At 45.8% G+C, this 22,841-nt stretch overlaps 3 protein-coding genes and 1 long non-coding RNA gene across 6 annotated transcripts in view; 2 read left to right on the forward strand and 2 right to left on the reverse strand.

The window, feature by feature from the left end:
- ctsf (cathepsin F) overlaps window positions 1-8,099 on the reverse strand; it is a 91,330-nt gene extending 83,231 nt beyond the window's left edge. The window contains exons 1-14 of one of the 2 annotated variants that reach the window (XM_086178687.1): window positions 7,664-8,074; window positions 6,911-7,021; window positions 6,417-6,498; window positions 4,852-4,907; window positions 4,605-4,677; window positions 3,335-3,448; window positions 3,053-3,201; window positions 2,841-2,937; window positions 2,673-2,753; window positions 2,471-2,590; window positions 2,225-2,289; window positions 2,058-2,148; window positions 1,074-1,132; window positions 628-736 (exon numbers count right to left, since the gene is read on the reverse strand). In XM_086178687.1, coding sequence (XP_086034813.1) covers window positions 662-736; window positions 1,074-1,132; window positions 2,058-2,148; window positions 2,225-2,289; window positions 2,471-2,590; window positions 2,673-2,753; window positions 2,841-2,937; window positions 3,053-3,201; window positions 3,335-3,448; window positions 4,605-4,677; window positions 4,852-4,907; window positions 6,417-6,498; window positions 6,911-7,021; window positions 7,664-7,912 — 1,422 coding nt within the window. In that variant the 5' untranslated portion in view covers window positions 7,913-8,074 and the 3' untranslated portion in view covers window positions 628-661. Of the gene's footprint in view, window positions 1-200; window positions 737-1,073; window positions 1,133-2,057; window positions 2,149-2,224; window positions 2,290-2,470; window positions 2,591-2,672; window positions 2,754-2,840; window positions 2,938-3,052; window positions 3,202-3,334; window positions 3,449-4,604; window positions 4,678-4,851; window positions 4,908-6,416; window positions 6,499-6,910; window positions 7,022-7,663 lie in introns of those variants that run through there. The other variant, XM_086178686.1, reaches the window with a different exon arrangement.
- A 1,267-nt stretch (window positions 8,100-9,366) lies between these two features.
- On the forward strand, window positions 9,367-18,008 carry aup1 (AUP1 lipid droplet regulating VLDL assembly factor). Its single transcript, XM_086178688.1, has 12 exons — window positions 9,367-9,693; window positions 10,731-10,868; window positions 12,434-12,584; window positions 13,264-13,451; window positions 14,276-14,348; window positions 14,484-14,557; window positions 14,799-14,865; window positions 15,024-15,126; window positions 15,518-15,655; window positions 15,746-15,879; window positions 16,312-16,400; window positions 17,655-18,008. The coding sequence occupies exons 1-12, from the start codon at window positions 9,653-9,655 to the stop codon at window positions 17,698-17,700; spliced, it is 1,242 nt and encodes a 413-aa protein (XP_086034814.1). The 5' UTR covers window positions 9,367-9,652; the 3' UTR covers window positions 17,701-18,008.
- LOC147215740 (uncharacterized) lies at window positions 10,335-13,367 on the reverse strand. 2 transcript variants are annotated; one of them, XR_015109217.1, is made up of 3 exons: window positions 13,210-13,367; window positions 11,808-11,856; window positions 10,335-11,046 (listed from the first exon to the last, which is right to left on the reverse strand). It is a non-coding gene; the product is annotated as an uncharacterized LOC147215740 (long non-coding RNA). The 2 variants fall into 2 exon arrangements; XR_015109215.1 differs by lacking the exon at window positions 13,210-13,367 and adding an exon at window positions 12,991-13,101.
- Window positions 18,009-18,853: 845 nt separating the features above from the next.
- fnta (farnesyltransferase, CAAX box, subunit alpha) lies at window positions 18,854-22,440 on the forward strand. The gene is made up of 9 exons (XM_086178742.1): window positions 18,854-19,037; window positions 19,285-19,370; window positions 19,923-20,037; window positions 20,147-20,251; window positions 20,337-20,463; window positions 20,604-20,752; window positions 21,260-21,322; window positions 21,407-21,584; window positions 21,676-22,440. The coding sequence occupies exons 1-9, from the start codon at window positions 18,910-18,912 to the stop codon at window positions 21,823-21,825; spliced, it is 1,101 nt and encodes a 366-aa protein (XP_086034868.1). The 5' UTR covers window positions 18,854-18,909; the 3' UTR covers window positions 21,826-22,440.
- The last annotated feature ends 401 nt before the right edge of the window (window positions 22,441-22,841 follow it).

Here is a 22,841-nt window from a genome sequence, read left to right on the forward strand (position 1 = left end):
ACACGCTACCATTCACACATCTGGAAGATGTAGGGTTTCCACTGAATCTCCTTTATGTGTTTGGACTGTGGGAGGAAACCCAGACAAAACATGGAGAATCAACACAGAAAAGTGGGAATCCAACCTGGGACCTTCTGGCTCCTGCGTCACCGTGACACTTATATGGATAACTAGGGCAATAAAAATTAATCATTCTGCAGTTTGTAATTCAACTTTAATTTATTCCTCGCTGTCTCACAGCAAATGACACACCAGCTGCTCTGTCGTCCTTGACCGAGAGGTTAACCCCCCGCCCCATCAAAAGCCATGCCTTACAAATTACTCATAGTTTCACAAAACGTTCGGAAAACTTACAACACAGACGTCTAACTAGAATGTTCGCATTTTCTTGTGGGTTTGTCTTGCAAAACCAATATCCGGCTTAAAAACAATGAACTCTAGGATTAACGGAATAAAAACTAAAATCTACATCACACTGCTTTAAAATGTTAGTTGCTCAACGAGACTTTCTCTGTTGCAGGTGGAAGCTTTTCATCAGCAGGCATGAGGTACTGCGGTGAAACACTGATTTAGCAGAAGTTCAGGACTTATATATTTACCTGCATGTGTACGTGTGCGCACATGAGAGTGTGTGTGTGTGTGTGTTTGAGGTGCTGGTGGTTTAGTTGACCACAGCAGATGAGCACATCTTGTTGATCCCGCAGGCGTTGGATCCCCTGTACAGGTAGTAGTAACCCTGTAGAAGACAAAAAGATTGTGTCAAACACACACACACATATACACATGCATGCTCGCAAAAAATGCAGGGTTGAAGCTGCCGAAGCGCTTTGGAAGTCAGTGCTAAATGAATAAGACCGATCATCCTGCATTCCACTCCCTTTGGGTCGAGTCAGCCGCCAAACTGGTTTGTCAGGACCCTGTGTGTTTCCCATGGATTACAAAACATTGTCATATTCCCATGCTGAGCAACTCTGAGCTCCATGATCCTCATTGAGGAGTAACTGTCTCGACGTAACTGTCTATTCTGCATGATTTTTACCAGAGGGGTGTGGTCGGGGGTCGGGTGATCTCACCTGTTCTCCGTAATCCTCCCCCCAGCTGTTCTTGATGGCCCAGAACGGGATCCCATTGCCTGAAATCACACACAAGCTTTTCTGTCATGACAGCTTTGTGAGGAGACCTGGCACATGATGAAGATGATGTTGGTGTCAGACAGGCTGCGTCTGTTGTTGGCTCTGGGGGGAAGTGGTGGAGGACAGGATGGCGGCGGAACTGCCGTTTATGGAGAATCCCTTCCACCTGCTCTACAGAACTCTGCACAACCTCAGGAGCAGCTTCAGCACCAGACCGAGTGCCATTAGACTGGAACTCCATCTGCCCTGGTTCACTATACCGGCAGAGAATGGCCCTGATGTCTATATATGTGTGTGTGTGTGTGTGTGTGTGTGTGCGTGCGTGCGTGCGTGCGTGATTGTGTGTATATGTATATACATTTAAAATAGATTTTTTTTTTTCATTATATTGTCTATTTTTATCCTTGTTATCGTTCATTTTACTATCTATTTTTGTGGATGTCTTTGGCTATCTTATAATTGTCTGTTTTTACTTTTATGTATACAATTATAATTACTATATATATATATATATATATATATATATAGATGTGTGTGTGTGTGTGCGTGTTTATATATATTATAATATATACAATTATATACGTATACACAGGACATACACAGACTTGGATGGATAAGTTACGCAGAATAAATATTATATATATATATATATATATATATATATATATATATATATATATACACACACATATATATGATTGCATATTTTAGTTTATGCTCTTGTTTTGTGTGTATGTACCTGGTTGCTACGCTATGCTATGCTTTGCTATCTACCAAGTGATGTTTGCACTGTTTGCACTGTTTGCACTGATTTCCAGTCAGGTTGTTTTCACAGGGATTTTGTTTTTTTGATGTACTGAAATTAATTTCAGCCAAAAAGACAAATGAAGGAAAACGAAACCAACATCCACGATCGCCACTTACGATCTCCGTATCCAACCAGCAGCACGGCGTGGTCGATCATCCAGGGGTTGCAAAAGATCTTGAAAGGGTGAGAGATGCCCTTCTTGTAGAACTGCAGAAATAAAAGCGATTAAAAGATGCAAGTGCTGCACGTTGATGCGGCGAAGTGAGTGACAGCAGCCGCTAACCTGCATGGCGAACGCATTCAGGGCCACGGAGACGGGGCCGTTCTCAGCCAGCCACGCCGCGATTTCTGTGGGGCAAAGAGGCCGGCGTTCAATCTCTCACATTCCCAACTTTTCACCAACACGGGCGAAGAGATTCAAAAGGACGAAGGGAGGGAGATGGAGGTGCGAATTTTGGCATTTCTGATATAACAGGAAGTGATTTCACGATCTCATTGCCTTCCTCCTCCTCCTCCTGACCCGACTCACCCTTCTCGTCCGCGGGGAGTTCCACTGAGCTGTTGATGTAGGCGGCGACCTTCCCGCTGGTGAAGTCGCACCTCTGCTTGTGTCCAGTGTATGAGTAGTCGCTCTCAGACTCCAGGCCTCCTTCATGGAGATGAAGAAGAGAGCTTAAACCTTGCAATATGCATCAGAAAACACCGGCGCCGACACCGAATGTTTTGTTTACCGATCTTCTCGATGGCTTCATACGCGTTCGATGGCAGCCCGCCTCTGCAGGCCTGGTCCAGCCCGTCGCAGTCAACCAGCTCTGGGATCAAACAAACCCCACCGACCAATCACATCGTGCCCTTTTTTTTGTCTTTTCGACCATTTGTTCCGCGAGAAAAAAAATCACCTTGTTCGGACAACGACAGCAAAGTTCCATTTTTCAGGAACCACTGGCCTTCGATGTTGCCCGTGACGGAGAACGCCCAGCAGGATCCGCACATACCCTACGAGACACACACACACACACACACACACACACACACACCAATCAGGATGAAGCACACTGAAAGTACACAGTAAGTCATTTATCAGTCTCGCGCTATGCAGGCCGCCGAGTACCTGGTTCTTCACGGGACCGACAGCTCCATGTTCCCGCCAGTCCCAGCTGTCAGGGGCGGGGCCTCGAGCCGGGCGGGCTGCTTTCATTGGTCGGTGAAGGGTCCACTGGCTCAGCAGCGCGTTCAGGTATGTGGAGCGGAACTCCTCCTCTGGGTTTAAAAAGAAAAAGAAGAAACTCAGACTTCACACAGAGCGCAGCAAAAAATGTAGAAAGTGTGTTTCCTCACAGGAAACGTGGGGACACACGCTCACACACACACATACACACACACACACACACACCAGTGAGGTCGCTGAACTTGGTGACCCCGTACTCTGCCGAACCCTGGTCCAGAGACTGGATCCTGGCGGCCGTCTTCAAGTTCTCGTGGAAGATTTTCAAACGGCGGTCGGCCTCTGCAGATTGGATACTTTAAATATAACATTCCTGTTTCCGTCTGCATCGCAAAGATAAAGAACACTTTAGATTCATCCACAATGGCCGAGTCTGCTCACACACCAAGGATTTGGCGGTATATTTGTGATGATGTATATTTACTGTATGCAGAGAGTGTATATACAATGTGTATATTGTCTACTGCAGGACTTTGTCTCCGGTATATACAGTTTATATATAAAGAATGAACAGTGTATACTACACACTGTTCATTCTTTATATATAAATGTATGTATAGATACCATATGTATATTGTTTACAACAGGTAGGTGTCACACATTAGGCACAGCGTATGTACAATGTATATATGCAGCATGTACAGTGTGTATACACAGTACCTACACTGTATATATGTATAGTGTGTATATACAATATGTGCAGCATATATATATACACTGTATATGGTTTATTATATATATATATACACACACAGTATACAGTGAATTTCTATATAGATATATATATATGATGTTTACAGTGTCTATGTATAATGAGTACAGTGTATATATGTTGTATATTTAGTGTGTTCAGTTTATATATACAGTATGTACAGTGTGTATATATATATATATACACACGGTATAAAGTATATATATATATATATTTATATATATTGCATACAGTGTGTATACATATATAATGTGTTTAGTGTTTATATATCTGTGTGCAATGTATACAGCATTTACAATGTATACACCAGTATATATATATATATATATATATATATATATATATACACACACACGCACACACACACACACACACACAAATACATATGACATGTGCTGACATTAGTTGACAGAAGATCTCCATCTTGATGAAGATGTCACACATGCTGAAGTGACAAGTGTGAGTGTGTGAAATGTTGTATGAGGTGTGCCGGGGATTCATTTGTTCATCAGGGTGATGGCGTGTGTGTTTGTGCGTGTGTGTGTGTGTGTGGAGTAGAAACCTGCACCACCTGACCTTCTGCCACCAGGTTCATGACCCTGGAGTTTTCTTTAGCCCTCATGTTTTTACTGTGATGAGCCAGCTGTCAGTGAATGCGACACACAATGTGAGCATTGTGTTTGGAGTGCACACCGGGCACACACATACACACTCACACGGACTCACCCTCCTGGCTGCTGTACACTCTGTTGTATCGAAGCATGAACTCTTTGAACTGGCCAATCAACTCCAGAGACTCCTAATAGATACGAAGCACACACACGCACACACACACACTGATTATCCATTTGACACGCACACACACACGCACGCAAGCACACCTGCAAGTTCATACTGATCAGTCATATTTGCCTAGCACTTATTGGTCGCTGCTGTACAAACAGGGGAGGAGATACAGCGTGTTTGTTTTCACCTGCAGAGGCCGGGCGGCCGACCGGTCCTCCACCTCGTTGGTCTCCACACCTTCACCTTCAGCGGGAAAAAAACAGGTGCTTGTTAAAAAGATCACTTCATAAAGGAGAAGGATAAAGCTCTGCTGCGGAGAGACACAATACGTGGGTGAATGAGAGGGACACAAGTGGAACGAGAGGGGATGTTGGATCAGCAGTCCCCGAAGCCCGGGCCGCCGACCGGTACCAGTCCGTTGGTCACTTAGTGCCACACGGAAAGAATAAATAAGTTACATAAGCTCCATTTTATTTTGAAAAATGACTGAATTCTCTCTGTTATATCCGTCTATGATTCACTTATGATGCGTGTCGAGATGCTCGTCTCGGTCATGTGATTCATTAACAAGCTGGCAAAATAGTAAAAAACAGACGTCCTTGGAAAGTTTCTTCGCAAAGGGTAAAAGGCCCAGTGAGGAGACAGAAGAAAAGCATATGACCACTAAAAAACTGGACACACAATACCAGGAGAGGTATTTAAAAATGGATTTATCGAGACAGGTGACTCCCAGGCACCGAGCCCGCTCTGCATAATACGTGGGAACCGGCTCTTTATTGAGGGAAAGAAGCCTTCAAAACTGCTTCGCCACTTGGAGACCAAGCACCCTGAATTAAAAACAAGCCTTGGAGTATTTTGAAAGAAAAAAAAAAAAAAGCATGCCAGTATTATGGATAAAAGTCCACAACAGGAATGAAAACTCTGTTGCCATTTCTGACATCACATCTGTGTGAAGCAGGATTTTCTGTAGTCACAGCAACCAAACCAAAATTACGGAGTGCAGCTTTGGTTTTCATTGTCTCCCATTACCCCTAGATGGTACCGTCTTGTTGCAAAGAAACAAGCTCACTTTGATTTAACTTTATGGTGAATTGTATTTTTCATGTACTTTACATTTGTTTTGCGATGTATCTTGTTTTGAAGGCCTGTGTAAGCGTTACCATAGCGACCAAGGAGAAATAGGGGGCAGAGAGGATATTATGTCAGGATACTGCTAATAAAGTCACATACAAGTATACACTGGATTCAAGTTTAATATTATTATATTTACAAAATACCACAGATTTTGTGTTGCTTGTATCATTTTATTTTGTTGTATTTATTCGCCACACCCTAAAGACAGGTCAGTGAAAATATTGTCTGACATTGTAGAGGAAAAATGGTTGGCAGTTCGTGTTAGATGATCTGGAGATAAAGTCACACTGAGATGGTTTGGACAGGGACAGAGGAGGGATGGAGAAGATCTGGGTAGAGAGATGCTGAGGTTGGAGGTCCAGAGGAAGACCAGAGAAGAGATTTATGGATTAGATGGTTAGATGGAGGCATGTGATTGGCTGAGGGAGAGGAACCCCCGTTAAAAACTGTCTTTCTTCTCAACTTTTAGGAGCTTCTGCTCCTTTTTCTCAAAACCTTTGAGGAAATTCTGGTGATGCACACACACACACACACACACACACACACACACACACACACACACACACACACACACATACACACACACACTCACACCACTGACGCCGAGTGAGTTCTCACCTTTCGGCTGGCACTTCTGTTTGAGCAGAGTGGACGTGCCCTGCCAGGAGACGTCCCACACCTCAAACACACAAATCTCTGTCTGGATAAAGAACAAATCACATATATTTCCATGTGACGAGTGCGTATTTGACCAGTCGTGACAGGAAATTTAGATGTTCAGGGTAGTGAAAGGTCTTAGCGGAGGTGATCAGAAACACGAAAAGCGAGTATAACACTGAGAAACCCTGCAGGCTTTACACCGAGGTTCATGTTTACGCCGTTGACTTGATGTCGGTCACGAGCATTGTCCGGGGTTATTACGAGTCAGAGCTCCGGTCACAAGATCAGGCAGGTTGTGACAACGCCGCCCAGCAAATCCGGCGACTTTGCTGAAGTATCAAATCAGTGGCGCACAGCTGATGGACAGCACTTTTTATTTCAGGAGATCACATGCAGTTTTTCCACCCATCTTTCAAAATATTTCCCATGACACACACACAAACACACATTACCTTGAGTTTGTGTTGCTCGGGATAGAAGTCACATGTCTGGAGCATGGCTGACTTTTTGCACATTGTGTTACTCAGTTCCAGTGTGATAGAGTAGCGCACACCCTTAACCAGCTGGGAGACAAAGCAACACATGTTTATTAGACAAAGACACACAACTACATATAAACACAAACAGATAGATAGATAGATAGATAGATAGATAGATAGATAGATAGATAGATAGATAGATAGATAGATAGATAGATAGATAGATAGATAGATAGATAGATAGATGTTGTGAGGGTGACAATATCTTGGTGCAACTCTGCAGATGGATGCTTATAAAACGTTGGCGTTTACTGTTGGTCAAATTAAACTATTTAGTACGTGACTTCCGGTTACGGGTAAAGTTATGTCTTAGGACAAAAAAACCCACCGAGTATCTCTTTGTCGATTTGTGACGTCTTAACTCTCACATGAAATACGCTGATGTGTTTTCGCCCGCTTAGAGAGTTTCCAGGGAGATATATTCGCAGAAAAGGCAGCAGTTTGGAGTTTTATTTTGAAGGCGCCTCGTCTGATATCCGGTGTAACCTACAGATAATTGTAGCAGCTTGACAAACCTGTTTTTTTGTTTGTTTGTTTGTTTTTTACGGATAGACATGTTAAACGCGTCCATTTATCTAGGGTTAAATCATATCATATTACCACCCTTAATCTCTTTTGTCATTATAGTAGCACAGATTGATGCGAATAGAGAGATCGCATCCCTACCTGCTTGGTGGCGGAGACGAGTCGACTGATCCGGCGGAAATGCATTGCGTTGGAGCCGCGGTTGTATCTCTCCTCGGCGAACCGCATCGCCCGTTGCAGCCCGGGATCGGACTCCTCCAGGCGGATCGGGGATCCGGGAGGGCCGAACAGAGGCCGGTCCAGGTCCTCGCCGAGCGCCAGCACCGAGGCCGGCACGGCGGCTGAGGCCAGCCAAAGGATTACCGGATAACAGCGGATCCACAGGACCATGATGACCCGGAGAGAGGAACGCGCCGACGACCTGCTCTCCGCTAAATCCCGCGGTGTTTATTTAATTTCCCACCAAAACACGCGATGTGGGTCACGGACACACGGACACGCCAGGCTGCAGCGCTGCGTTGTTGCCAAACAAACCCTGGAACGAGGCGGTGGGAGGAGAGTCGTTCCTGCCATGGTGCGTTCAGGAACATCACGGAAAGAAGCGTTTGATTCACGCCTCGTGGATTTCCTGGTGAAAAGGTCTAGAAACTTGCGTTACAGCAGTATTTCTAAAATTAAAATAAAATAAAATAAAATAAAATAAAATAAAATAAAATAAAATGATAGACCATAAACATTAAAAAAAAATGATAGCGCGTAAACAACTGCTCGCCTGCAGGGGTCTCCACAGACTTCATCTTCGTCCATCGTCCATGAACCTCCTCTCTGGTCCTCTTCCAGACCTCCTGCATGGCTGCTCAAAGCTTCAGCATCCTTCTATCCACATCTTCTCCCTCCCTCCGCTGTCCATGTACAAACCACCTGAGGAATGAGGATAAAGCAACCACCCAAAGACTTCACATTTTTTTATCTTTCCATCCTGGCTTTTGTCTCATTCTTCTTCTTCTTTGGCTGTTCTCTTCAGGGATCACTATAGAGAATCAACTTCTTCCATCTAACTACTCTCTTCTGCACCCTCTTCGCTCTCAACAACTAACTCCACGTCCTGTCTCCCTCCATCTATAAATCTTCCTCTGGACGTCCAGCATGGCAGCTCCAACCTCAGTATCCTTCTACTCAAATCTTCTCCATCCCTCCTCTGTCCATGTCCAAGGCATCGCAGTCTGGTTTTATCTCCAAAACAAAATTTACACTGTCGTGTAACACCTCCTTGCCAGAATAAATCAGAAAAAATCAAAACATTCCAAGGTTGCTACAATTTTTTTTCTTATCAATAAAATTGATGTGGAGCATTTAATGATAAAAACGTTCAACTGATCCAATTAAAGATATTAAAATTCCACATGACCTGTTGACCTATTTTGTGTGAATTTATCACAGGAAAATATAATGAAATTAAATTGAAAACAGAACTGGGATGTTAAATTTGTTGAATTTCAAGATAAAAAATGTATTTGATCTTTATTGTGTGGAATTAATGTTAAATTCAACCAATTGGTGGCACAAACTGTTGTGCAAGTACCAAATATGACCACAGGATGGCGCTACACACCAAGCTTTCCCGAGCGGTGGGGAAACTATTTTTATTTTGAAGCGTAAAATTGGTTGTTTTTCTATCAAGCTTCAATTTTAGGAATATGACAATTGAATGGAAATTATAGAAGAGGCATTTATAATGCGGTGGCAAGTTTAAAAAATGTTTTTTAAAAAAAAAAAACAAAAGATAAATAGCAGGATATGTGTATTATTTTGAAAGGACAACACCGGAACCGGAACTCGCGTAGCAGCGAGCCCACAAGCGCCAGCGCAGCTAGCATAACGGAGTGAAGCGAGCCATTTGTTGACATTGGCTAAGCTAACATTTTGAACTTGAAAATCCGCTTTGAGGAAACTTCTCCGACAAAACCCTCCACAAACCGCCGCTGGATAGGTTACCCGTCGCCGGTGTCCGTCACACCCCCGGATGACACCGCTGCTCCTGTGAACGTTATGACTAATTTATTTCTAGGGAGCGGGTCCCGGTTGTTTTCATAGAAGGGGCCTCCTGAGCAAACGTTGGACGAGCAGATCATGGAGGCTCCGGGGATCGAAGAGATGTTTGACTTTCGTCGGTAAGTCATCGATCGGCTGCAAACTAATGTAACGTGTGCCTTTTCCTGAAGCATTTGTGTACTAACTATTTATAACAACCGTAACGTAACGGTAATTGTAACGTCAGGGTTAGGTAGCTAGCCTCACCACCAAGAACTGTTAGCTTACGGTTAGTGAGCTAGTTTCATGCACATCTGCTAACTTTAAAATGAACTTTGGAGTGACCCAGTTGGATTTAGGACTTTAGACTTTTAATCGCCTCAGCATTAATGGTTGCTGGTGCAAATCCGAGGGTGTACAAATCGCACTGTCATTAACCCGCTTTGCACCAACGAAGCTAACCTAAATTGACTTGTTCTACCTGACAGTTCAAATGAGATCGTGTCGCTTGGCACTTTCATTTTGGTTTCGTTTACATATAAACTTTCCCATTCACGTCGGAATTTAACTCAGACGTTAAAAGTGTTACTATATTGTCTAACAGCACATTGTAGTAACGTTGCAACCCCCCCACCCACCCAAAAACACCCTTTGTACTTCCTCTTCAGTGCAGTCAGATGTCTGTGCCGCCTCAGTGATTATCTGACACGTGTAAAAACGACATGAAGCTGAAACTTGATGGAAAGCAAGTGCTTCCTTACAGAAATGTATTTTCATTTTTCAGAACATATCAAATATTGTTAATCACGGAGCCTTAAAATCCTTTCCTGTAGTATGTCACATCATTGTATTTTACTGCATGAAGAAACTTGACATTTTGTAATCAGCCATGGGTGGAACACTGACGTGTGATTTATTATTGCACATTTTTATGTCCTTGTATTTGGTAGTTCAAGAAAAGTACATTATGTATTTGTGTTGCGCAGGTTTTATTTTTGACCTTCCGTTTCTTGGAAATTGACCTTGGTGATATCCTCTTGAGGGGCTGGTTCAGTTGACCGAAAACAGACTTCCAGTGTGTTGCCAGTATGATTTTGAAGAACCCCCCTCAGCACTGACTGATGCCTTCCACATCTTTTGTTTTGTTTTGTTTTTTTATTTCTACATTTTTTTGCAGATTTCCCAAAGATGCGCTTCTTCTCCTGCTGTTGCTGGTTTACTTTCCTGTCGGTGTTTGTTTGATGTTCATCCGGATTTTTATTGGTGTCCACGTGTTCTTGGTCAGCTGTGCACTTCCAGAAAGTTTTGTTAGAAGGTAAGAGAAATGTTTTATGTCTGAAACAATGAACAATTCGCCGAGAGTTTAGGAGTCTAGCTCACTGTGGTAATTATTAGAGTGGAGTTACTATATAAACCTCTCTTTATCTTCTGTATGACAACTGGAGTGGTGTGAAGTTCTCTCGTATCACAGGGCAGGGTGCACAGTTAACTCTCTGAAACACCAGAGAAGAAGAGGTTCTTTGTCTGCCAGCTTTTAATCTCTTCCCCTTGTTTTGTCACGGGGATAAGGTATTATGGTGAAAACTTTTGCAGAGTTCAAGCTAAAGCAATTAGGCTCTTACCTTGATGAAATCCTAGTTTTTAATTAAATGTCAAGGCCAAAGGACAGTGCAGTGGCTAATTGAATATTCTCTGATTGGTCTGAAGGCATTACATGCTGACGTAAACATCCGGCCTTTAAGAGTAAGTGTTCAGAGTAAGATGTTTTAGGAGATGGAGAAATCACGGCGTCACCACCTGCTCGGAAACTGCTCGACAGCATCCAGCGTCAAAGATCGGTCTATCTCCGTCTCCGATCGGCTCTTATTTAGTTACAGTTATACAGATAATAGGATAATCCAACTTAGACTCAGTGAGCTGGGCAAAGAGTGGATTGATGCTGACTACAAAGAAAACAGAATGGAGCAGGATGCTGTTTCTTTCATATTAGCTTGTCTCCAAGACAGTTGCTGACTTAAGGGCTTTGCAAAGTCCCCTCCTAAAATTGTTAAAAAAAATGAATCTGCGGTCACCATGATTTGCCCATTAATCATGATCTGCACCAAAATTTCAGTTCAGGATCCAAGTTTGCATCAGGCCTTTGCAGTCCTGCAAACAGGTAATCGTGCAACAGCAGAATCCTTTCCACCTCGGTGCAGCTAATTAGCCACAAATATATACTCTTATACACGCAGTCATCCAAAACCATACTTACTTTAAAAGGGCACTGTACACAGATGGATATGGCCTCTGAAAACTCGAAACTGCGAAAGAAAAAATGTGGGGGGAAAAAAAACGTCAGAAATAATTTACATGTCCCTCTGCGAGCAGTTATGCCGTGTGCACGACCGTGAAGAAATGCACTTGTGCAATTTCCCACACATTTCTAAGTCTAACAGAGAATGCTGCAGCTAATCTACAAAATTAGAACCAAACTCTTCGAAGATCTGGAAAAATGGATTCTTGATTGTGGGAAACCTCATATCCCACGGGGTCCCTTGTTTTGTTGATCATTATCTATCTCAACAGGAGCTACAATGACTGCTTTCAGCTCAGTCAGCCCAGCAAATACTGTTTAGGTGAACATTCTATGTGTTGGATATGGTATATGTTGTGCGCGCACACACACACACACACACACACGCACAGTGTTTATGAAGGTTAATTAGAGTATTATTGAAGGCAGATGGATGGCATGTGTAAGTGACCTGCATATTAACCTCACTGAGTTTATTCTTCAAAGCTGAAGGTTGTTATGCACTACGTCTAAAATAGTTGAAAAAAAATACATCTTCATATTTGTTTTTTTTTTTGTTTGTTTTTTCTCCATCTCTTCCTCAGATTCATTGTGAGGGTGATGTGCTCGGTGCTGGGGATGCACGTGAGACAGAAAAACCCTCGCTCCAGAGACAAAAACACCAAGCTGTACATATGCAATCATGTGACGGAGTTTGACCACAACATCATCAACCTCTTGGCCCCGTGCTGCACGGTGAGCGTCCTCCATTTGTAGTTTTGGACTAGGTTGTGTTTTTTTTCTACCGTAGTTCAACAGTGCACCGACCTTAGGGTTGTCAAACACCTCCTCTCCTTGGGTTAGAGTTAAGAGCTAGTCTAGGCACTTATTTTGCACATGCGACTGAAAGAATAACATCAGTGACGCGGACTCAACCGTGACTTAAAGCTGTTAAAAAGTCAGGCATTTAAGAAGATGGAGAATCAATGCTGGTCAATTTGGAATTCAGCTCTGGCATTGGCAGCTGCGACACACACATTACTGTCACTAATTATGTCTTGTGAAAAATAAAAGTCAGCGGAAATGGGTTTGGAATCAGCTCTTTTCTCCTGTTATTTAGGAGATTATGGTCAATAAAAAGGAAAAGGCCGCGCCGCATTACCTCGTGTTGATGATTTTGTCTTTGCAAAGTGTCTCCCTCAATCGTTATGGATTCCAAACCCCAGCCTTTTTTGCATTTATGCCGTAGATTCAAGGAGGGCACCTTTAAACTATAATAGCAATGAAGCATAGCAGCTGATGAGAACACCCTGAGGGTAGGACGTGGCAGTGATGGCAGGGTTATAACTCCAGAATAGACATTACGTGCTCTTTACTTTACCTGTTGTGCCTTTGCAACACACGTCGTTCTCCTTTTTTTTTTTTGAATCTCCAGCCCCAGCTGGAGGGCTCCACGGGCTTCGTGTGCTGGGCCAGAGGCTTCATGGAAATCCACTCGGAGACGGGCCAGGGCGCGATCGGGGCGTCCCTGCAGAGGTACTGCTCCAGCGAGGGGACCCCGCCGCTGCTGCTGCTTCCTGAGGAGGACACCACAAACGGCCGCGCCGGCCTGCTCAAGTTCAGGTAGACGAGCGTTTTGCTTTTTCGCTCGTCCATGCCTTCCTCCAGCGTGACCGCAGCTGTTTGCGATTTATCAATTTCCCGTTGGGCGAGGTAGAAGCCTTCGCTTTATTCCTTCGTCCTCGGCCAAGCACACAAACTGCAACTCCCATCTCGCCGACCACAAAAATGATCATCTGTCTCCAATAGCGCATCAGACAGATAGGAATAATGTTGCTGATTGTTTCTCTTTTGTAAATTTCCCTGTAGTATTCTTCAGCCAAATAAGTTCTTGAAAGTGAAAAAAAAAAGCGGTCTGTATTCTTTTGTTAATTTAAATAAACTGAAAAAGCGCTTAATTCAGCCTGAGATTCAGGGACATCGCCGCAACACGATCCCCACTTCTGTGTGTCAAAATTGATGCGTTCGCGGTTTTGAAATTACATATTTAGATCAATGTCCTCCACAAAGCCAGTCAAAAAATAAATACATTTATATTTTGCAAAACACACAAGCGGCTCTGAGATCTTTGCAAGGCCTTATCTATCCTGTATAGATGGAAGGTGTTAAACATGCAGCTGATAAACATCCGCTCATACTCATAATATATTAATGAAAGCTCTGATTTATTAGCCTCTAACTAACAATTTATGCAGTAAAAACAGCCACACCGTATCCTGGGTCTGAGCTCGCTCTTGATTTGGCACAACTGGCAGGATAGCGTGACCGCTAATGTGTTAGCACATCATTTCTCATGCATTACAAATATCAAGTGCATATATGCTCGATGCGATTTGTTCATTCTATAATTCACACTCTGATCCTGGTTGTCTTCTTTCCTCCCTCAGCTCCTGGCCCTTCTCCCTGACGGAGTCCATTCAGCCCGTGGCCTTGCGCGTTACAAGACCATTGATCGCTTTGGTAATGCTATTTGAAGTTAGTGTTATCAGAGAAAGGAACCCTGCTGTGAAAATGTCCGCTTCTATTTGTCAGTCCAGGAAATAAACACTTGAAGTTGCACGTAAACCAACTAATACGACTGTCTTGTGTCTGCAGAGCACTCCAGAGTCCACCTGGCTGACGGAGCTGTTGTGGACATTTTTTGCTCCATGTACAGTGTATCATGTAAGGTACTAAATAATTTGTGTTTTTTTTTTGTTGTTTTTTTTTTTCTTTTTACATCCCAGTCAGCAGCTTTTGAGTTTTTGAAACATCGTATTGTAAACAGGGAATAGCAGCGACACTGTAAGAAACCCACGGGACAACGTTGTGATCGTCTTCGGATCCCGGCCTCAGAAAGCTACGCCACGTAGACAAGATCAGAATTACCCGGTAAAATTATTTTTTGTTTTTTGTCCCTCTACAAAACAGCTGGCTGCCGCCGGTATCCAGACAAGAAGGCGAGTCCTCGCAGGAGTTTGCAAACAAAGTCCAGGAGGTAAAGTAATATCAGGCGAGCACATTTGCGAAGGGGAAACAGACATCTCTCAGCTGAACTCGCGATCACGTCCCGTCCACCTGCTGCGACTCCTGTTCCCTCCATTTCCACCGCGGTTCCGCTGTCACGCATCTCACTCTCTTTTCTGTTGTTTATAGCTGCTGGCCTGTGAACTGGGCCTGGTCTCCACAAAGATCACCAAGGGGGACAAAGCAGAGCACGTCAAGAGAAAACGTCTCGCCGTGCCGCAGTCGTCCACAAGTAAGCAATGCACGTGACACCTCTGTACGAGCTAAAATCTATTCTGACATTTCCAACTTCTATTTCTTTCACTGGTGGATCTCCACCTTTACTCCATTGCACCTTTTGTGGTGTAACTCCACCTGACAACTTATTATACCTGCCAGAGGTCAGTGACTAGTTAAGGATGCGAGGGACACGGAGGACTCCTTGCACAGCCGTGTTTGTTTATCCATGAATGTACAATTTACAACCAAATAAATGCATTTCCCAGATTTGGGGCGCTTTGGCCTCAATTTCTGAACATTTAAAGACCTCTGTGTCTTTAAATACCAAGTAACACCAGTCAAAGAAATAGTGCTACCATCTGTCCGCCCCCGTGTCGATGTGATATCAGCGTTTCTGATCCCAGGTGTCAGGCCCGGCTCCATCGGTCTCGGTTTCATGGTGCAGAGTCTGGGAGCGGACGACCACCGGGTCGCCAAGATGGCGCAGCAGGTGAAGGACGTGCTTCCTCACGTCCCGCTGAACGTCATCACGAAGGACCTGAGTACGGCACAACTTCTGCGTCAACCTTTCCGCCTTCGGTCCTGACACCCACACTTTGTTTTTACCGTGGTATTTGTCTGTTCTGTTACAGTTAAGACCAACTGCGTGGACACCACAATCACAAATCTGCTGGAGAACAAGGAGGAGAATCCGCTGGAGGCGGCCGGGACGTCGACGTTCGGGAAAAGCGGCTCCTACCCCTCCGGCTCCACCTCGACCATGAAGGTGGGATCGGACAGGCTTCGGCGGCCGAGCTCCTCACGGGCCAGTTTAAGCGTCCGCGGACACAATAGCCCATTTGGATTAGGATTCACTTTTAATTAGAAGGAGAGTCGGGCGAGAAACAGAAAATTTTACGTCCCACGCACACTTTCTCAATCGGAAAGCGTGCGGCTTAATCTGCAAGAAATGACCTCACCGCCTTATTAAATAACGCGGGATTGAAATAGTGCTCAGCGTGCATATTGTGAATGTGACGTTTCATAGTCAGGCAAAGTGCTGCTTCCTGCATGCGCCGCGAGTCTTCCATGATCCCCCGGCTGGATTTAGCTTACACTTATTTCCACGTCGCATGCTGACCGATTGCCTTTGTGTCTAGATGCAATCTCTTCGCCTTTTTCTAATGAAATCTATCATTCCCTCTCCTGTCACTCACAGCCTGCTGCCAAATCCTTTGGGAAATCACCAGCTGACAGACATTTGTCTCTCCAAGAGAGGAAAGAAGCCCTGTATAATTTTGCAAGAAGGTTGGTGTATTTTTTTTTTTTTGCTCCTCCCTCGCGATCGCCACCGTTGTGTCACTGAAGGGTCCCTGATGATTCAAGCGTCAGCATCATTTGTTTTAATATTACAGCAGGAACTCCTTTTTTTTTTTTTTTTTTTTTTTTTTTTTAAATCAGTCTCTACGTGTCCCAAAGAATTCCGCCATCAGTGGCGAGACTATCCGTCCAGGTCCGTCTAATAAGCCGCCGCAAAATCCGAGGCCTTGCAATATTTATAAGGTCTGAGATTGACTCTGAATTCATTCCCGGGGTCGCGTCTGTCATTAGTTACAGATCTGACTGGCTCTGGAGGACGCGGCCAGCAAGCGTCTTATGTAAAACATGCAAAACACCACTCTAATTTAACCCCCGCAGATTAGTTCTGAAGGCCAGGTTGTCTGTGAAAGCAGGAGTCGAGCATGAGAGTCGCTCTCCTATCCCCGTAAATTCTGCACAAAACACGGCGGCCCCAGAGGAGCTGCTGCGAGCCGACTCTCCCGGCCCGCAAGAGAGCGCCGGCGTCCGGAGGCCAAGCATCCGTCAAAACCAGACACCCATTAAACCAAGGCTGTCTGGAAAGCGACTCGCTCTTCGCTTGTCGGTGACAGTTCGTAGCTCGTGGACAATCGGATTGGGTTGCCACGGCAACTAACGTGTATGTTTTTGCCCCCCCCCCCCCTTGCATTTCACGCCTCGTCCATCAGCGGTGTCCCTAGCAGTGGCGCTGCTCAAACGCAGATCACTTCCACTGTTTGCCTGCACGCCGGTCCTCCACTTAGCAGATCCGACTGCCATTCCGCGGCTCCTCGTCACAGCAGGAGCGAAGGAGTTGGTTTCTCAATCCTGCTTTCGGTGACTTTACTACCCTCTCCTTCTGCGTGTGAGTCAGGCTCCCGCGGTGCGTGCCCGCCTCCGCCCACACAGTCATTTGTGAAAAAAATAGAAGAACCGCCATGACTCAAACTACGGCTGCACGACGTGTCGAAATCGCGATCTGGAACGCCGCAATTTTTCAAAACACTGGAAATCTGTGGAACGGGAAGTCCCCTATTTGGAACAGCTTACTCCGGCAATTGGGCAGAATCCCCGGCATCAACACACACACACACACACACACACCCAAATGTGCAAAAGAAATAAACATTTACATGATACATATGATACATTTTTCGCCTGTCATTGTGCGGCGTTTTCCTCAATTCCCAAATAAAGGATGCACTTTGACTCTCCCTCTTGCAGACGCTACATCGAAAAGCACGGATTGGATCAGGAGGACGGTCACTGAACGCACCACGGGTCAAGCCATCTCAGAGAAGCTGTCAGAAGGAAGCATATTCAACTTGCTTTGCTGTCTTATTTGAATGGTGATTTATATATTCCGCCAACCGGCGCTGCGGGAGAACACGCCGTGCTTGTTGCTGTTTTTCAACACGCGCCGGTCGACGGAATGTTGATTATGCATGTTTAATTCTTCATTCTGGCTAAAACATAATTTTGATAACAATTTGTATTATGATCCACTGACTGTGAATCATCTATTTATTTTTATAATGTCCAGAGTCATTGATGAAAATAAAGTTCAGCTTGACCTTGCTCTTTGAATCAAGTTTTTTCAGACACAATTTCTCGCAATGGGATTGCACACAATGTGACGCCATTAAAAATGCCATAACACACCACTGGTTGTGTTACTGCATAACACTATAGTACACATCAGAAGATCAGTACAGATTAGCAGTGTTGCCAGTACCTACATTTACTTGAACTGATGGGGCTCTAAGTGAGACTGTAGGTTGTTCTACAAACACACATCTGACAACCCATCCCATAATATTGATATGAAATAAATACACGTGTGAATGAGGGGGACCCAAGTGGAGATGAAGAAGGTGGAGGAATTGAAGTACCGAAGGTCAAGGATCCAGAGCAACAAAGAGGATGGAGATGAGGTGGAAGAATTTGCTTGTTGGAACAAGTGGAGAAAAGCATCAGGGGTGATAAAAGTGTGAAAAGACAGAGAGAGAACGGAGACTGAGGAGAAGACGGGAGATGGATGAAGATATGGACGTTCCTCTGGAAGTGAGGAGGATGTAGAGGATCAGGATTGAGTCTAGCAGAGGGACAGCTCATGATAGATGTTTTGAAGATAATGTCACACTGATGGTCTGAACATACACAGAGGGGGCACGGCAAAGATCTGCAGTGAAGGGTGCTGAAGTTGGAAGCCTCCTGGAGGAAGAGGGGAGGTTTAAACGAGAACAGGAAGCAGAAGAGAGGGTTAGATGGAGGCAGGTGATTGGCTGTAGAGACCCCCTGAAGGAAATGGCTCAAACGAAAAGAAGACACCCATACATCGATTCTTCTTCCAGACAAATTATTATTGGCGATACCCAAATTTCCCACGGTACGTAAAGGCATCACCCAGAAACGCACCGGAACTCGCGCCCCCTCCTTCCCCGCAGAGCGCAGCCCTGCTCAAGCTAGCAGCTCCAAGATGTCAGGAGTCGAGGACATTTCTAATGAGCCTTTCTCAGCAACGGAAGACAAGGAGTTTGACGTGGAGGCTGAGGATCACCTCAATGACAACTCCATCGCGGATCCGACTCGATACATGTTCTACAGGTAACTCGGCGGGTGCTAACATGTCAAAGATGCTAGCTATCTAGCCGCTACTTTGCTAGCTAAGTACCACCAGCGACAATCCGGCTAGCTTCGTAACCAGAGTAACCCGGGTAACAGCGATTAAAAGTCAACGGCACACCAAGGGATGATCTGTTAACAGTGGTTAAAAGTCCTCTGCTAACGTGGGTTTCTGGGAGGGTTAGCCGTAACCAGCCGGGAGACTCACCTCGCTGTGTTTGCGCTGCAGGGACCGGAAGGAGTGGGCTGACATGCAGCCGGTGCCCCAGGACGACGGCCCTAATCCCGTGGTCAAGATCGCCTACTCTGAGAAATGTAAGTGATCTCAATTTAAAGATAAATTAATTTAACTCCGAGACACCAGGCAGTCAGAAAACCCTCAGTGTTTTCCATCGCTCAATGGCTGCAGATGAGGATGACCCTTCTGTTCTGCAGAAGATTTACTTCCACCCTGTGGGCTCAGATGCCCATGAGTTTAAATTGCATAGTCAATGCAGGATTTTGCATTCTTTCCTGTGCTTGGATGTTTAGCTGACCATCCAGGGGACTGATAGTTCCCTTTGGAACCTCCATAGATGGAAGGGTGTGGCAATTCCCTGTGGGGAAATAAACCAAAGAAAATGTTCAAAAATGCGTGGTGATGGATTCGATTATAAGAGTCAGCTGTGTCCGGCAACTTGTCCGACTGAGATGCTGAGACACGAACTGATCGATGTCAATCTCACTTCAGCGAATCCCTTGATGTTTGTGATGATGGAGCTTCTGCAGACGGTGATTTTATGCGTTTCCACACGATGCAGCTATGTGACGCCGATCAAGGACCACTGCATTTCCCCCTGACCCGTTGTCCATCTCTCCGTCCAACAGTCGCCGACGTGTATGATTACTTCCGCGCGCTCCTGAAGAACGACGAGAAGAGCGAGCGGGCTTTCGCCCTGACGGCGGACGCCATCGAGTTAAACGCAGCGAATTACACAGTGTGGTGAGCCGGTGGAGGAGAAACACCAACGTCTGAATGTCTGATTTGTCCACCGAAGGCGTGGAGGAGCTAGAGTTTGTTGAAGGGCTGCTGTGTTTGTGGTGCGATGCAGGCACTACAGACGAGTATTACTGCAATCCCTGGCAAAGGACCTGAGAGAGGAGATGCGGTACATCACCGCCATCATCGAGGAGCAGCCCAAAAACTACCAGGTTTGGTGAGTGCCTCCAGGTGGCTCCAGGGTGGAAATGTTCTTGTTTGCAAACACAGCAGAGCTCAGGGCGAAACTGTCCCCCTGCCAGGCATCACAGACGCTTGGTGGTGGAGTGGCTGAACGACCCCTCGGAGGAGCTGGACTTCATCGCAGACATTCTCAGCCAGGACGCGAAGAACTACCACGCTTGGCAGCACAGACAGTGGGTTATCCAAGTAGGTGCCGGAGCTCCCAGCGGTTTGGCTTTCACGGCAAGCGAGCTGGGTTCTCCTCCTCTGCCAAGCCGTTCACCGCCACTGGTCTTCTTCTCAACCTTCGAGGGCCTCGCCTAAAACCTGCTCTTTGCGATCCCCAGGAGTACAAACTGTGGGACAGCGAGCTGGAGTATGTGGAGAACCTTCTGGAGGAGGACGTGAGGAACAACTCGGCGTGGAACCAGAGGCACTTTGTTATCTCGCACACGACGGGTTTCTCCGATCCCGCCATCCTGGAGAGAGAGATCGAGTGAGTGTGGAGCGACACGCTGTTCGTGTGATAGCGAACACACACACACACACACACACACACACCAATAATTTGGTAATGTTCATCATATATAGCCAAATAACAGAGAGTAAATGTAGTGTATTTCATTTGTCGACAGTCACATCACACACACACACACACACACACAGACACAGACACCAGGTTTTCTTGGCACCAGCCGCCAGTTGGGACCCCCCCCCCCTCCCGTTCACTCAAATGAACAGTTGTCTCTCCGCTGAGGCATATGAGGAGGCAAAGGCGAGGGACAGGCCAAACCACCCGAAGGGAGGAGTGGAACCAGGACCAGAAACCCCTGCCGGATCATTAATCTGTGTATTATAATTGTCGGATTCACATTTTTAGATCTTCGTTGTGAGTCGCCTCCTGTCAGCCGGATCCAGAAAAACAGGATAACACGAGTCGTCTGCGATCGCTGGTGTCGGAAGTTGTCCGTTGACCGTCTGTGTTTCCTCTGATCTCCGCCAGGTATTGTCTGACCCAGATCAGGAAGGCCCCCCACAACGAGAGTGTGTGGAACTATCTGAAAGGGTAAGGTTTCCTAAACATCTCCGGGGGGTTGAGGGGTTACCGCTCTGAGACCGTGAATGACTCAGAACCCCGGCTCCCTCCAAGGATGCTCCAAGACCGAGGCCTGTCGACGCAGCCGGGCCTGGTGGAGAAGATCCTGGAGCTGAAGGAGACGCGGTGCTCCCCGTACCTCCTCGCGTTTCTCTTTGATTGCTACGAGGACGCCTTGGAGAACGGAAACGCGGAGGAGGAACAGAAAGAGGTTTTAAAAAGAGCTCTGGAGGTACATCAGCGAATAAATTAACCCTCACCTTAAAACCTCTGGAGCGCCATCACAGTAAACCCCTTCCTTCTGTGTGTGTCCCTCTTTGAAGATCTGCGAACTTCTGGCGCAAGAGAAGGACAGCATCCGCAAGGAGTACTGGCGCTTTCTGGGACGCTCTTTGAAAAGCAGGCACGGACCAGAAGAGCCGCCCGCAGACGAGCCCGAGACCCACCGGCAGGAGCAGCACCAGATGAACTAGACCCCCAGCAGACCCACCGAAAAAAAAAAAAACCCACTGCTGCCGCCACCGCTCCCTCACAACTCTGCTGCAGTTGATGTTCTAGTAAACGGCACTGATTAATATGATACGCGTAGTGAAGGAGCTAACACACACTCACACACACCACTCCAAACCAAGAACCGGTCATTTTTAGCCAGTTTTGGAAAAAACGATTGGAACACGCGAGATGTCCCCCTGAGAACAAGTGCATCCCTCTGGTGTCAGCACATCATCAACTGTTATTTATTTATTCTCTTATACTTCTCGGGATATTTCTGGAAGGACGCTACCCCAAAGAAGTACTTAAAATCTGGTATCGTGTACTTGTACGCGTGTCCACGCCCTGCAACCGATCCGGGTTTTCGGAATTTAAAGGCTAAATTACTCCCCGTTCCAGCTGCTGCATCTCTAACTCCCCGCACTGCTCTTCAGAACATCCGGACGTTTCTTCTTCTGCGGACGTTAAAAAGCAAACAAAACACAATCCCTTCATTTACCCCGTGTGAATTAAAGCAGAGGACGTTGTCGGGCTGTACAACCAGAGCTCCACGAAGAGGGAAGTCCTGCCTTGAAATAAAACGACATCTTTGTAAATGCCGTGGGCCTGTGTGGATGAATGTGAAGAGAACATCCGAGGTGTTTGCGACGGCGTATTCAAAATTGGACCGGGGATTAACATTCCTTCGACTTGCTAAGCAGAGCAGGGGCCTGCCGCGTCACTCCGAGCGGCTTTTGAAACACTGCTCCCTAGTGGATAAACATTGAAAAAAAAAAAAAAAAAAGAAGCAACCGGTGTTCCAGACAGTCTAATTAAAATCCTGATTAAACGCCGTCCCGGTTCAAACAAGCCGTGGAGGTTTCTGCGGGCTGCAGGCCAGAAGACTTCATGGAATACAGGTGCAGCCAACAATCTGCACGACAATAACAGCCACCAGCTCCCGCCGCCACCGGCTACTTCTTGGAAACGCGAGAGGAAGTCTGAGATGGGGAGACAT

Source organism: Fistularia commersonii, chromosome 31, assembly GCF_037954325.1.
Source record: "Fistularia commersonii isolate RoL2024-O1a breed Wild chromosome 31, RoL_Fcom_v1.0, whole genome shotgun sequence".
Lineage (NCBI taxonomy): Eukaryota > Metazoa > Chordata > Actinopteri > Syngnathiformes > Fistulariidae > Fistularia > Fistularia commersonii.

What these genes read in the sequence shown, in the direction of transcription:
- aup1 (XM_086178688.1), top strand. Translation starts at nt 9,653, where the DNA reads ATGGAGGCTCCGGGGATCGAAGAGATGTTTGACTTTCGTCG. An exon ending in CAAGACCATTGATCGCTTTG is followed by an intron (nt 14,349 to 14,483) that starts GTAATGCTATTT and finishes TTGTGTCTGCAG; the next exon opens with AGCACTCCAGAGTCCACCTG. An exon ending in CGTGCCGCAGTCGTCCACAA is followed by an intron (nt 15,127 to 15,517) that starts GTAAGCAATGCA and finishes TTCTGATCCCAG; the next exon opens with GTGTCAGGCCCGGCTCCATC.
- fnta (XM_086178742.1), top strand. Translation starts at nt 18,910, where the DNA reads ATGTCAGGAGTCGAGGACATTTCTAATGAGCCTTTCTCAGCAACGGAA. An exon ending in GCAGCGAATTACACAGTGTG is followed by an intron (nt 20,038 to 20,146) that starts GTGAGCCGGTGG and finishes GGTGCGATGCAG; the next exon opens with GCACTACAGACGAGTATTAC. An exon ending in CCCAAAAACTACCAGGTTTG is followed by an intron (nt 20,252 to 20,336) that starts GTGAGTGCCTCC and finishes TCCCCCTGCCAG; the next exon opens with GCATCACAGACGCTTGGTGG.